The sequence below is a fragment of the Podarcis liolepis genome (genome assembly GCF_965112155.1).
Source record: "Podarcis liolepis genome assembly, chromosome: 3".
NCBI lineage: Eukaryota > Metazoa > Chordata > Lepidosauria > Squamata > Lacertidae > Podarcis > Podarcis liolepis.
Window position 1 is genome coordinate 76,922,350 of NC_139557.1, and position 15,916 is coordinate 76,938,265.

Here is a 15,916-nt window from a genome sequence, read left to right on the forward strand (position 1 = left end):
TTAACCCACAGCACCATGCAGGGAGGAGGGTGCACATGTTAGGTGCCTGCTTTATCAGAATAGGGTCTTGGCCTTCCTTTGTGTGGGAAGTTACAAGCGTGGCTAGGTAGGGTGCGGATGCTTCATGCCTCCCGCAGGGTTCGTTCTGTGGGGAGAGGCCAGCTGCTTCGCCACCTGGCTTCTTGGCTCATCTCAAGGACAGCTCCTCTGCTCTTCTCTCACCAGCATCACAAAGGGAGGAAAGCTCTACACTTGAGGGCTTTGAAGCTCCACAGCCACCCCTGTTCTTGACACAGTTTGGTGCACCTTATGTTGTGTATAAAGATATACTAGTATTCTCTTCCTATCTGTCCTATATTTGGGGGTAATAGTGGGGCAAGTGCCGGCTGCACCAAGCTTCCCATATCCCCCCCCTGCATTTTTTAAAAAAATGTGTATCTTTCCAAGCATCCGCTTCGGTGTTAAATTGCCAACTGCATATTAGGGAACAGTCCAGTGCAGATGCGCCCTCAGAGAATAGTGACAGGACCATTTATCTAGCACTTGCTGAAACTGAGAGGAGTCCTGTCATTGGCTTGATCTAAAATTAGGTCAGACTGAACAGATGTTGTTTTGAGACTTTCCCCCTGTACATACCATGAAAAGTGCATCTGAGCCTCTTCAGTGCAATTTGTGCCAATGGTTAATAGAAAGAAAAAGCAGAATAGAAACCGAATGTACATTCTTGGTGATGTAACGTTTAATTTCAATTAAGTACTGATTTAAGTAGTGATTTAAGTACTGATATAAGCACCCTCAAACTATTGTTGCATATACTCCAATCTCCAAGCAGCAAGAGTCTCCAGGGTGTCTCCCGGGATTTGGATTTCATGGAATGAAGGTCAATGGAGACTGTGGTTTATTTAGGACATATGGTTCTAAACACACACACACACACACACACACACACACACACACACAGCATGCATGGAGGCACTCACAGCATTAACACCTCCAGCAGCTCTTGCCTCCTCATCACGTTTCCAGGAAAACCCCAAACTCAGCTTTGGGTCCAGCTCAGACTGAGACATGTCTCTGTCTCTAACTTCCAGCATCAGCCAAACTCACACATGCCCCCCTTGGCCTATTATTTTCCATCCTAGAATGATGTGGCATCCAGTCAGGTGACGGAGGTGGAGGAAATGCCTACGCCCCATCCTTTAATTGTCACTATGGCAACCGAGCTCTATTAGATGTTTTTGGCCAGCTAAGGCCATCACCTTACAAAAAGACTTGCCTGGCCGATTCAACAAGTTTCCTCATGGAGTTTAACCTCACAAGAATATGATCATAGGTTTTGAAGGGACTCACAGTTATCATCCAGACAGATTCTTCCTCCAAACCTATGACATATATTAAAACAATCTGTCTTGTAATGTTTGTAATACCCAGTGTTTTTTTCTAGAAAAATAGGTGCTGGTACTCACCATGAGCTGTAAGTGCCACATTAAAAAAACAAAACCCTTGAGTACCTCCTGGGGAAAAAAATACTGGAATACCACCACAGATGGCTTCTGGGGGGACATAATTATTTGCCACATATTCAGCTGAACATATGGAAGAGCAATGCTGCTGCTGTGACTAACCTCCATGAGTTCAGCCAGGCAAGTACACAGTGCCAGATTACCAAATAGGCAGAGTAGGCACTGGCCTATGGGCCCCAGGCCTTTTAGGGGGCCTGTGACAACAGATCAAAACAATATTGATTTGATCTTGAAGGAAAATTACAAGCAACCTTTTTTACTTCAATGCAAGGTGGGTGTCACCCGTCCGCCCCCCCCCCAATATTTTGATTGCCTGGGGGCCTCTACAGGATTTAATTTGGCACTGCATGTACAGATATTTTACATTTTTGGGTCTTTTGATGGCCCACTGCTTTTAGGAACATGGAAACATAGGAAGCTGCCTTATAGTGAGTCAGACCATTGGTCCATTTAGCTCAGTATTTTTGACACTGACCAGCAGCGGCTGCCCAGGGTTTCAAGCAGGGATCTTTTCAAGCCCTACCTGGAGCTTCCTGGGGTTGAACTTGGGACCTTCTGGATGCAAAGCAGATGCTCTACCACTTTGTGATGGTTCCTGATCACATGATAAGAACCATACGTGCCTACAGTTGTGCATGTCCATATTCCGTGAATGGAATTGGCACCTGTTATCCCAGTCTTCCCTCCACTTGCTCCAACAGATGTGTGAAAAACCCAGCGACCTCCACTTACAAAAGAATTCTGCTAAACCAATTTTAGTGGATTATCATCTACATCCAAAACAGGAGATGCATATCTTGGAAACAAACATATTTTCCCCTTAAAATATCCAGTGAGTACTTACCATGGCACATTGCCCTGCAGTTTAACTGTGTATAGTACAAATAACCGTAGCAAGATGGGCATTTGGTTGTCTTCCAGATGAAATCCCTTGAATGAGGAAACATAAATTGTTTAAAAGGCTGTTTATGCCAACTGGCATCTGGTTTAAGCTTGCTGGATCTGTCATGTCTACATAAATGGAAAGGCACAAAGTTAAAAATCACTTCTGCCTTTTTTCCCCACAATTCTTCTGAATGATGTCCACAAATGCATATGCTGCTTAAACTGGAGGCAGACAGAAATATGGGGTTAAATAAACAAAGCAAGAGGAGGAGGCGGAAAAAGTATAATCAGGAAACTGAGCAGGAAAAGATGGCCTTTTTTGTTGCCGATTCGGCTTTGTATTCAAAGCCAGTTTGAAAGGTTCATGACAGACTGCGATATTCAAAAAATAAGGAACCTGCAAACAACTCTACCAAAAGCCTACTTGCCACTTCTCTGTGCCTCTATCCTTTTTTCTCTCCAGTAATGTCTTGTTTCACCCAACATGGGATGCAACATCATTGTGCTGTGCATTTACCCACCCCCTGCTTCCAAACGGTTGGTTGTAAAACCACATGCTACCCTGGAGAGAAAGAAAGACACAGGGAGCAGCAGTAACTCTGTCTCTCTTGTAGTGTCTGGTGGATCCTAAAATACCATGGTAAAAACTCCAGCCAGATCCAACAGAATTAAATCCCAGTTTACACAACTGTTTTGAGCCCATGCTGCACAGTTTATTTATTACACTGATACATCCTGCTCTTCCTTTGAGAAACTCAGAGCAGCTTATGCTAGGCCCCCAGGCAGTCTCCGATTCAGGCACCATAATAACATAATGGCATCATCTTCCCTCAGTCTATTCCTTGGCCAAATGGATTGGATCTGCTACAGTAGGAGCAGCAAGAACCCCATTCAAACATGCAGGGAAAAGACAGGAGGCGACTTGTGTAGGGCAGTCAGGATGGCTGATGACAAAGCTTCCTCATGCTTATTTGTATTATGCAAAGGCTTCCAAGTGGTTTGCATGTTTATTTATTAGATTTTGTACCTGCCCTTCACCACAAGTTCCCGGGACGGGTCATAACAACAATAGAATAAAAACAAGTAAAGCAATGTCAATTGTAAAAGAAGTTAAAACGTTCCAAATGGAACAGAAGGGTATTGTCATGTTATGTCCTTTCCTAACACAAGAGGAGGGGACTCAGAGTTCAGCGGATCCATTTCCATGAGCAGGAGTTTCCTGTTTCAGAATGCAACCTGGCCTTGGAAGTTGATCTGCAGAGTTCTGAGAGTGCCATCTGCCACTATTAAACTGTTCACGCACTGACAGATCACTTGCACAAGCAGTTAAATGTGTAAAATGAACAGCAAAAATCATGCCTGAAATGGCTCTTAGCAATAGTTCTAGTGTCACCTAAACTAATTCCCAGATATTTTAATTTCTAAATTGCCCATTAAAGTAGACAAACCTTTAACCAAGGGCTAAATGGATGCCCAGGTGCATGATCTTCCAAAAACCTGCAAGGATAGGTACAAGTACTTTGGGTTGAAAATTGCAGCTGGTATGCTTCTAATGAAAAGAGAGAGAGAGAGAGAGAGAGAGAGAGAGAAGGCTGCTTCTGGGAGATCTAACTTCCTGGTGCTGTCAAGAAGGCGGTTCTGCCAATATTTAAACACACATTGCGGCTTTGATTAATAATTAAACTTCTATTAGAAGAAATAAATCCCAGATGCCATTGTTTTTCATTATACATTTTTATGGCACAGAATACTGGAACCAACCAGCCTGCTAGTAGGGCATAAATAGCACACACAACACAAATGGAGTCAGAAACCAGCACTAATGCTTAGCACTGAATATTTACACAGACCCACAAGGGATTTTTATTTAATATTGTAACTTCTCAAAGCAAATATTAAGCAGGAAGTTTTGCATTTGACGGATGAATGGGAGCACAAGCAGGCAAATTAAAGCTCACTCCTATATCTACTTCCTTGGGAGTATTGAACTCTAAGGGACTTGCATCTAAGTAGACAGGTATAAGATTGGTCAGTAAAAGTAAAACTCGTGTGTATCTCTGCATCTGATGGATTTGTTGAACAAGAAATACCATAGTGAAGCAAACCCACAAAAGAGCCAATGGCTGTTAATCAGTGGCAAGCAAATGAAAACAATCTGAATTGTTAATTGGAAGAACCAAAGGCAAGAGGTGACGCATTGCTGGTGTCTGAGGACTTGATGAGAGGTGTTACTTTACTAACAGGAAAGACTTAGCATTCCCAGTAAAATTAAATGGATTTTTATATTGCAATTTCACAGTCATTTGGGGTCTTAATTAGCAGTTATGGCTTGACAGACAATTTGAGGGCATGTAATAGTTGGAGATATAATGCTATTTTTGCTGCAAGAAAGTGGGTTGGCTATTTGAATTCTGTCTGCATAAAATACACTTTTTCACACCCTGCAAAAATAAGTTTGTGTTAATGGTTTTAATAGTCAGTTTGAAATGCCACTGGAGACATAAGCAAACCAGCCAGACATCCTATGGTACAAACCTCCCTTACTCTCCCAGGGATTTCTTCCACACCAACTGGCCTCAGAGTCAGGAGGTACTAACTGATGACCCCTGACTCTGGTGCCAGTTTTTGCAGGGTGTGAAAAGGAGTATTTCATAAAACAGTACATTTGTTACTGTGGCTGATATTTCTTGCACATGATTATATGTAACACTCTGGCCCAGAAGAGACAGTTTATCTATAATTTTTGTCTTTAGTGACAGTGTGAATCATGAGACCTATATACAGTGGGAGGGGTGTTTCTCTCTTCTGAAACATGAACTACACTGAGTATTTTCTTTTCTTTCATATTTGATGCAGTTAAATCAAACAGAGGGGATATGAAGGTTTTATGGTCATATTTGCAGGGGTTGGACTAGATCGCCTTTGGGCATCCCTTCCAACTCCACAATTTTATGATTCTATGGTTTTATGGGTTTTTTGTGGGGGGAGGATGTAATCCTGGTGTGTATTTTGCTCTAAGGAGCTTAGTTTGGTCAGATCTGAGGTGTAATGAAGGAAGGGTGGGCAGGTGGAAAAGAGCACTGGCAACTTTTAACAGTGGTCCACCCTTATTTGAGGGGGTCTGTTTACTTATCCTTGGTACATGGTTTTAGCACAAAAGGTATTTGTTCAGCATCTTCTCTGGGTCTTGCCTTTAGACTGAAAAAGACGGTGTAAAAATGTGAGCAGAAATTGATCTTATCCTTTTACACTAACATTAGTTCCCCATAAAGTAAAAAAGAAGAAGAGAGAGTCAAACATCACAGTGAATGTATGTAAATTACAGAAAAAGATGAAATCTTGAGGAAGCTTTGAAAGAATCAGAAGCTGCCAAAAGGCTTTTCAAATTGGTATGTGTGACAGTCTGGCATTGAAGGTATTTGCATAACTTTCCCATGATCCCCTTTAGTTACTCCCCTCACCCCCGAAGAAAAATGATTTTTTATTTATCCACTTCATAACCTAAGGATGTATTTTCATCTTGACATTGTTCTTGGGTATGGCAGCATTTCCTAATAGATCATGAGCCCCCAAAAACATAAAAAACGAGGAAGCACATCAGTGTCAGCTTGTACTTTGCCCTCTCCCTGTGTAGGGAGTTTTTAAACATTTGGCTCTGAACCAAGACACTTTAATGTTCTGTGAAGTGTGGTTTCATAATATATTATCATTATCTTCCATGTTTGAAATGTAAAATAGCTCTTACTTGATTGTTCCCTTGCTGAACTAATTAGGTTAGTTTTTAGGTCCTGTTTCCATTGTGTTCCAGAATGAAAGGCTGTGGCATTAAATAGGAGTCATTTTGTGCATTTTGTATAAGACTGACCCAGCTGCAGAGTTGGAGCTGTAGAGGAAGTAATTCCAGGCCTGGCTTTACAGGCTCAGCTCCCTTAAGCTCTGTTGAGAGTAGTTTACTTTCAAGTAAAGTCATCTAGGACCAGAGCGGAAACTTGTGTTCTGTTTTTTATTCCTCGGTCATGGGGTGGTTTTTCACTTTATGGAGGATGCTGTGTATGAGAGAGGGAGAGGATGCATTTCAGACTCTGATAGATGTGAGGGCAGTGTGAATGTGAACTTGGGGAGGGAATCTGTTCTCATGTTAGTGAGAATTGCCATCAGTGACCTGAAGGTTTGGCACAGAGTCAAAAAAAAAGCGCTCTCTATGTTCATTTATATTCCTCTCAAGCTGAGATCTAAGATAATTCCCTCTGAATAGTGACTGTGGTATTCTCTTTGTGAAACACATGGGGATTTACAACAGCCACTCACGCTTACATATGTGCCTGCGCACACAAATTGCTGCTCACTTCATACCCCTCAAGCAAAAAATGCTGTTTGTTGCCCACAGGCCCAAAAAGACAGGATGAGGAGGGGGCATAAGCAAGTGTGAAATATGTATTAATATTTAATCCAAGCAATTTGGATGAACTTGACGCTGCAATTAGCTAGCAATGCCCATCTGTTGTGCACAGCACAACAACAACTTATTAAATAACTCAGAGAGAGGAAAGGAGCTGCCAATTACCTTTCAATTTATTCCTTAATAAAGCATATACAGTCTCTACAGAGAGAGATCCAGATGGTGAAGGAAACTCTCCAGGCCATGTTGGTGCAGCTCCAGCCAGCTAAGAAGGCAGAGGAAGATGCTGCTGTCGACTTCCTTGGTGGCAGCTGGTGTCCGGGAAAGGAAGGCTTAGAGGAATAATGAGCAGGAAGACTCGGCGGGGCGGGCAGGGGGAGAGTGCTTCATTCAAATGGGTTGCTTTCAAGAGCTGAATACTGTCTTAGGAGGCCTCAAGGATTCTTCCCATCTCTGCGTAACTAATAACAACTAAATCAATTATTGGATATGGGGAGGGGGAGACCCTGAAAGACTTGCCTAACAAGTATTGTAACTTGCATGTTCACTGGGTCAGATCTGGAAACAGTTTTTGAAGCCTTGTGTCCCATGCACTCTTTGATGTGACAGTTCCAAACTGATGTGTCTGAACAGATGCACCAAGGGTGAGACTTATGCAGCAAAGCTGTAGCAATCTGCTTGTGCACTCCTTTCTAGTTTTGCCCATGCCTGACAATGTAATGTGGAGATCTGTGCATTCAGAAGTCACAAGTGCCTGTTTTAAAGAGCAGTGGCTAGCCTTAATTGCGTTGCCAGTGATACAATATGTTACTGTTCAGTGATGGCCTTTTTGTTCAGAGGTGGGGAAGCTATTGCTAGTCGTAGTTGGACTCTGATTCCCATCAGCCCTAGGCAGCATGGCCAGTGATCCCGGATGGCATGATTAAGGTTCGACAACATCTGGAGGACTGCAGGTTCCTGCCCTGCCCCCAGTTTAGGGACAGGGTTGCATGGGGGGGGTGCATTCCAGTATGTGAAAGCAGGAATACCAAATCCAGCAAATGAAGAATGTCAGATACCCTAAACTCCTCAAAACAATGTACACAAAGAGGGATGGCTTTTGCCACACACGCATCCAGTTTGGTGTCTGGGACACTTGCACAACCACTCAACCAGGGACCACTTATGACCATAGTAGTTTAAAGGAGAGTGATGGGTGTCACTACATTTCCCAAGCAATACAACACTGCAGCTGCTGGGATGCAGTGCAAATGCGATTGCACATGAATGGATTTGCTATGTAGCAGGAGATTAATGTTTCTACCACACAAGAGCCACATCCACACCATGCATTTCAAGTGATATTCTACCACATTTTTATCCTTCCAGGGAGCTCCTGGAATTGTAGCTCTGTGGGGAGAACAAGGGTCTCCTAACAACTCTCTGCACCCTTAGCAAACTACAGTTCCCAGGAATATTTTGACTCTCAAAAGTGGCATAATAGTGCTTTAAATGTATAACGTGGCCCTTACAGCATTATCTGGAACAGCCCTGAAGAACTGGTATACTTTGTTCCATGCAATTTGTAAAACACCCCCCTTCTCCCAAATTACATTTGGGGGGGGCACTAAGTTGGAGTTTAAACTAATAGCAAAATTTTGCTAAATAAAATGAGGGCTGCATATACCCATTGGCATTTCATATAATAGTGATAATTGAAATCAAAGGATGTCATAATAGCTTTTCCAACTATATTCATTTAGTGTTACAAAGTGAGAAGAAATTCTTGTTAATTCTAAAGAGGAAAATTATTTAAAGCAATAACCAATGGTTTCTTTTTTAAAAAAAAAAAGCAAACTGATGGTGCTTAGTGTAATTAAAATCTAGATAGATGCTTCACTGTTTTTATATAAAGACTTAAAAAAAAATTCTTCTGAAGCTTTCTGCAAATTGTATGTTGAACTGGGTGTATTTCTAACCATATATATCAACTCAGAATGTACTTATCTGCAAACTCTCGTTTATTTCAGGATAAAAGGAAAGTGGGATCAAAGTGGTATTAAAAACAGAACCATAGGAACAATGAGCAGGAAGTGTCCAAAATGCTGTCTAGCTCTTTAAAGACAGATTCCCTTTCTTGAAGGGTAAGGAAGTATTTGCCAAGGGCTGGCAAACCTTGGTCATCTCCTGTGTCATTGTCAATCACTCTACAGGGTGGCACCTGCAAAGACAGTTCTGAAATTTCAGTGTCAGCATGTAGATAAGATATCAGTATGTGGCAGCATGGCTTCTCTGGTTCCAGCCTCAGGGAACCATATTACACCAACACCACAAAACTCCAGCAGTTGTCTGTTGCTGGCAAAGATCAAGCTTCTGTTTTTTCCTTCCTCCTATATAGACAGAGTTCGGGATATTTCAGGGAGCACTTTCTCTCCTATGTGACTTCCAGAGAGCTGAAATCTACAAATGGCAATTTACTTTGGGTATCAATGCTACTGCAACAATATTGACTTGCAGCATGTTCCTTTGGTGTGTGTGAATGATTTCATTAGGTCAACTCATTTGCCTGGGCAAGTTGGGTGGGCAGCTTCTCCCCATAATGGAAGGACGTTGTTTGTCTTCATCTATGTCATAACATAGTCTCATTTGCTTGGCTGCACTATGTGATCTCTGATTGGCTGTGGTCATATGTTAAAGATCCGTCCAAATTAGAGAGAGAGAGAGAGCGCGCAACAGTTCAGGTAAGCAATGGGTGCACATAGGTGTGAAAAAAGTGGAAAAGCATGAAAGGTGAGGTGGGTTTTTTTTAAGGATCTATCCACACAACCATCCCACTCAAGGCAACTTGAAGAGCACCAAAAATCATCACAATGCTAGTTTCAGCTCCTAGATTCTAAATTATTTCTTAAATGAACATCTTAGAGATATTTGGCCATCATGCTTATATGCATTGCTCTATTGTGCCCTAGAGGACAGAAAATTGGGCTTTATATTTTAAAATAATTATATATTTTAAACTCTGCTGTAAGGCAGGATAGTTCACTCACAAGCCCCTCTTAGATCAACCTATACAATCCAGGCACAGCCCTGGAACATCAGATTGAAGTGCTTGTGGGGTGGAGCTCTGGAATTTAGGGAGGGGGAGCCAAACTACATGGAAAGGCAAGGTTTACGATGGTAAATTTAAACTCTGGCAGCAATCCACCAGATTCAAAGAAGCTTGTGCAGGAATCCCAGGCAAGCTCAGTTGCGTGTCAAGGCCCCCAAGCCACCCAGGAGAATAAAGACACAAGGACACAGAATTTAGGTTAATGTTAATGGGCAAAATTTAGACCACAACTTTATTGGTTACAGAATGTGAGCGGTATTGGCTTAGGCATTGGCATCAACAGACTATATCTGACTTCTGCCTGCCTTCCAGGAAGTCTGGTAAGGGTAAACCACCAGTAGGGGGAGCCCCGCCGATGGGGATCAACTTGAGCACCCCTGGGTTCCCAATGGGGTCGTGGCATGGCCCTAGCCCCTCCCCGGGCTTCAGACGAGATCCACACCCCCGGATTCCTTTAATGGAATACCCTTGAGCACGGAGGGGCAGGTGATGGCCGCACCTCCCCCCCCCTTCACTATTCCAATGCCTAACCGCCTAACCTTACAAAGTTGTGACAATTGCTATGAGGTAGGCAAAAACCAAGTGCTGGTGCCAATTTGCCAAGTGGGAAAATTCCTACCAGGTCCCTCAACGGTGACCAAAGTCCATAGCAAGGCCAATGATGCAACCTGAAAAAAGGGTGGGAGGGCGGGAGATCCGGGGCGCAAGGCTGAAAGGGAAACCTCTGAGTTGCACCACGGCTTAAATTGGCTTTGGCCACGCCCCAAAGCAACCTGATTGACCACCTGGCAACCTGACGTGTCCAGGGTCTCCCCCAGCGGGATGCAGGACACTGTCCCGCCCCCACGCTGAGGTGGGAGGCTAGTTGGCCTGACCGCAACCCGGCCCCACCCAGAAGTGGAGCCTATTTCCACTGAATGGAGATTGTATAAAACCAGTGCTAGGTGGAACATCCTCCTGAGCCTTGGAATTCTTTTCCACAATCAGATCTTTTAGATGTGCTTTCAGTGGTGGTGTAGTTTGAAAAATGGACTGTTAGTTGGAAACATTCCTACATGTATATGTCACGCCTAATGAGATCACAATTAATCTCTGGATTTTAATGCATGTGGAAAACTTCCAAAAATTGAAAGAGTTTTAAAATCTGCTCAGCCAGTCTTTAAATCATTAGCTGAAACACATTATTTATAGTGGTAATGTATAATTTATTTTAAATCGCTACTCCTTTGCATTGTATTATTTTATTTTATTCATTGTGGGGGGATCACTTATATTTATGACACAGTCTTTTACTAGCTTCACAAATATGAGACACATGTTCCTGCAGCATTAACTGCTGTGCTGCAAGTCACAGAGGTGACAAAGGTTTGTTGCTGTCACCTCTCTTTATCTGTAGCTTAAATCTGGCACTGAATTTTCTACCTCAAAAGCATCGATTGGGAATTGATGCCAGGAAGCTGTGTTGTCGGAGAGTTACTTTTCTACCCAGGGATGTCAAATCATAAGGGTAAAGCTCAAGTGGTTTATGTAGTCATCTGTTCCTCTGGGTGGAATTAAAGCCCTGTAAGGCAAACGTGACTGGCTTTTATCTCTGCCAAATATATGTTACGGCCGAAAATCTTGGCTTGGAGCCTCGTATGGGCTCTGTCTCTAGCCGTCTATCCTCTTTACTTCTCACTCCTAAGCTTCCAGCAAGTGTTCCTTCTAAAGCCTCTTTATGCTGCTGCTTTCTTCCCTTTCTCTTTCATTACTCTCCACATTTCAGTTCCCTTATCCTGCTTCCATTGGGTTGGATCCAGACTTACAGCACAATCCTATCCTTTTCTACTCAGAAGTAGGTCCCATTGAATTCAACAGGGTTTACTCCTAGGTAAGTTGGTTTAGGATTGCAACCTTAGCTATGATTACAGCAGATTTAACCTCAATTTATTGCTCCACAATATATTCTGAGCATGAGGCATCCAGATACAAAACCAGCTGGTTCTGACCCAACTGATCCTGTATGGACTGAAGTCGGTGCAGCAACCCACAAGAAAATGAAGTCTCTATTAGTAAGATGTCTTTGGTAACATTCAACACCACCACCCTAAAGTGCAGGCAGTGCTGTGATGAACATCTGCTGAGTAAATTCTGCTTAAACTAGGATGCAGTGGCCCAGGCATTCAGCATCCTTATCCTCAGAGCACTGTTAGCACACTGACAGACAACCTTTCCACTTTATATTCCACTTTCCCCATTGGTGTGGACTAAATCTGGCTTTAATATGTTGTAACACTGAGCCACATTGACAAAGGTAGATTGCAGCATGCTAGGAGTATCTTACATAAATAATAATCATTATTTATGATTACAACCCAAAGCCAAACTAGGATACAACCAGTTCCTACACACACATACTCAGAAGAGAGTTATTCTGAGTTCAACAGAATTTACTTTCGATAGGATTGCAATCCTAATCTTTCTTTTTCTGCCTGTGCATTGGGTAAAGTCCAATCCACAGAAAAGCTCTCTATCTCTCTCTCTCTCTCTGTGTGTGAAGCTGAATGGTGAAAGATTCAGGACAGACAAAGCGAAGCATTTCTTCACACAGCATAGAGCCGAACTTTGGAATTTGCTATCACAAGATGTGATGGCCACCAACTTGGATGGCTTTAAAGAGGACGAGACAAAATTAATGGAGGAAAAGGCCTTCAATGATGGCTGTTTACTATCTTCAGTATCAGAAATGGCATGCCCCTGAATATCAGTGGCTGGGGATCACAGGTGGAAGAATAGTAGTGTGCTCATGTCTTGCTAGAATAGAGAGCCTTCAGTCTGATCCATCAGGGCTCTTTTGGGGGTCAAGAGTGAGTGAATGTCAGCTTACTACCTTGAAGGCCAAGTACCAAACTAAACGTGATGCAGGAGGCGCATGAATGGATCTCCTGGTACTTGGCCTTCAAGGTAGTGAAACATAGCCACAGGAGCCACAGCCTTAGTCCAAATTGTTCCTCTGGTGCTGCTGTTAGTCATGGAGGCAAAACATACACAATATGAGTGTGTAATGAGAGTACAGGGCCAGGCCTCTACAGCTACGATTAGAGAGAATAATAGAATTGTAGAGTTGGAAGGGACCCTGAGGGACATCTAGTCCAACCTCCTGCAGTTGGACTAGACCTCAACTGAACTTGGACTGGACCTCAACTGAAGCATCCATGACACCCAACCTCTGCTTAAAAACCTCCCATGAAGGAGAGTCCACCACCTCCCAAGGCAGTCTGTTCCACTGCCGAACACCTTTTAGCATCAGAAAGTTCTTTCTGATGTTTAGTTGGAATCTCCTTTCTTGTAACTTGAATCCATTGGTTCGAGCCCTACCCTCTGGTTACCAATGGCCACATTCTGCTGGAGTCCCTACAAGCTCACTCTCCACAGAGAGACCACAGGACGATGCCATATGGATGGCCACTGAAGCAGCTTTTGAAAAAATGTATCTGCCTCTAAGAACAGTGCAAGGAATTCTTTCCAAGCAGCTCCTCTCATATTGTAAGCATCCTGAACTCAGGGATGCTAAGAGCTGGTGATCAGGCAGATGGCTAGGATAAACTCATGGGGGCGGGGCAGGGATAGTTGCATTCCTATGTATTATTTCCATGTGAAATGTATTAAATCACTAGTCTGATTTATAGAAGGTAAAGCTAATATCAGTCGATGCATTATTCCTATTTAATGCTATCTTTTCCCAAGTTAATAATTTATGCAGTTGACATCTCTTTACCATTCCTTTTGCCTTCCTCTTTACCACAAGGCATTAACAGCTAAAGCAGAAGTTCTCTTATAATAAAACTATTTTCCAACAAAAATCACTTTCCGTTGTTTTTCTTATACAGTACCCTGTACACTCTATACTTTGCTAAAGGTAAAACTGCTGTTTTAAGTGATATAAAACTGCTGTTTTAAGTGATATAATCCTTTCCATAATTATGTATTATGATGTGAAAAACCAATCAGCAAGTATTTTCAGGGAAAGATAGGTGCTGGTTTAGATCAAGGACATGCAAAAGGTGGGTCATGGTTTGCAACACATCAGCAAAGGCTCTTCTGATTTCCAATTGTTTATCAATAGCAACAACAAAATGACCTTTCCCACCTGAATTAGGTTGCTGAAATGAAGAAATCTAAGAGGTCCTTTTGTGTGGAAGGAGTTATACTGAAAACAAATTCCTAGGCTGTGCTCAGAGGCAACCCGTTGTTCAATTCTGAGTGCATGTCTTCAGCAGCTGGTTCTGGCTGGTGTATCTTAGGGTTCTGGCAAAAACAGCAAATCAGATCTGACAAGCCTGAAGTCAGCCCACCCCTGGTAGAGGAATGAAGAGGTACACCCTCCTCCCATTTCAAAGCATTGCTTGCCTTACATCAGATGTTTGTTATTTAGGAAAAGTATGCCCTGTGGAACTATTTCTATTGGCCTAATGGATGCAATTAATGTGCACATTTAAAAATATGTAAATAGGCAAAGGGGAGGGAGCAGCAATGAAACCACAGGGAGAGGGATTTAATCTTCTCCTTCCCTTCTGTGGTCCCAGCAAAAATATTCCACCCTCAGTTGCTATTTGCAGCGGGACACCAAGGGTGGCAAATGGCAGCTTCTGGGGAGGATCACTCCTTGCTGCTGCTGCTCAGCTCCCCTCCTCCCTCACAGCTGCTATTTATATTTTTAAGTACAACAACATGTAGAATGTCTTGTCTGGCCCTAGGAGGTGAGTTGAGCCAATAACTCTTTGAGCAATTCCTTTCTACAGCACCCTTCACTGAAAACACCTCAGGGCAGTTTACCCAACTAAGGTAATATAAAAAGACAATACACAGTAAACAGAAAAAAGTAAAAATAGTTCTCTTCAGATAAATAATTAACAGTAAGAAGATAGCAACTGGCTAATGCCAGTTATGTTAGCTGAGTATCACCTGCCAGGTGTTACAGGTTGTGTGTCTTTGGGCTGCTACAGATTAATTAGGTATACAAAAAATAATTGTAAACCGTGGGGTGAAATGGATGTGAAAAGCAAAAAATGTACTTCGGTTTTTTCATGGAATTATCACAGACTACCTTTTGCATTTCACAGTCATTTCTCTGAACCATTTATACTCGTATGGATACAAGGCCCTACCAGCAGAACATGCATCTGGTGAAATTGACTGTAGTCTAGGAAGGTGTATGTCATAATAAATCTGTTCCTCTTGTGGTGGTTTGTCCACATTTGAGCATGATGTAGCCCATTAGTCCACTTTTAATGCATTCCAATTACACCAGAGTCCACATTTGCATGGATCTGAATTTGTGAGGCGCAACTTCAGTCTTTTCCATTCATACCAGTTCATGTTCCCTTTTGCGTTTGTCCTTGCCTTCTCATGGGTTTATTTCATTAAATACTGCCAAATCCACCAGATCAACATCAGGAACAAGGGAGGGAACCTTATCCAATGGTTGAACTGTTAATCAAAGGCCTTCGCAGGGGAAAAGGAGCTCACTCTGAATCATGCTGGGTGGGTGCAAAGCCCAGGAGACTTCAGAGGGAAGCCCCCACCATTTCCTCCCTAGGGGTGGGAGGAGACCAGCAGTGCTTCCTATTCGCCAAGAGGTCACTGTGGAAGCGGTATGGGAGCGCCAAGGTGGCAGCAGTTCTTGCCTCCAATGAGTGTTCCTTGGAGGTCAGATCTGCTGCCCCTGCAGCCCCTGCTGCCTGAGGCGGTTGCCTCAACTTGCCTCATGGGTGGGTCAGCCCTGGATACACTCCCCCCCCCCACTGAAACAAATGGTCTACAGCCCTAAGCAGAGCTGCTTGGAATATCAAGACTGATGTTGTTTGGGGGTAATGAATTACGTAAATTAAGGTGTTGCAAACACACCGTAAACTCCAGTGCAGGCAAGATCTCTGACCTGAAAAACAGACTCCGGGTATCCACTAGAAGCTGAAGAGAAATCCAGCCTGCCTTCTCCTTAACCTGCCTTCCTCAGCCTGCCACCTCAGTCCTACAGGTCTT

At 43.0% G+C, this 15,916-nt stretch overlaps 1 protein-coding gene across 8 annotated transcripts in view; it reads left to right on the plus strand.

Moving 5' to 3' along the window:
* Positions 1 to 13,737, plus strand: part of DISC1 (DISC1 scaffold protein) — a 151,418-nt gene extending 137,681 nt beyond the window's left edge. For all 8 annotated transcript variants that reach the window (XM_083496832.1, XM_083496831.1, XM_083496826.1 and 5 more), the window contains one exon: positions 7,003 to 13,737. In XM_083496832.1, coding sequence (XP_083352958.1) covers positions 7,003 to 7,152 — 150 coding nt within the window. In that variant the 3' untranslated portion in view covers positions 7,153 to 13,737. The remainder of the gene's footprint in view (positions 1 to 7,002) is intronic.
* Positions 13,738 to 15,916: the final 2,179 nt, after the last annotated feature.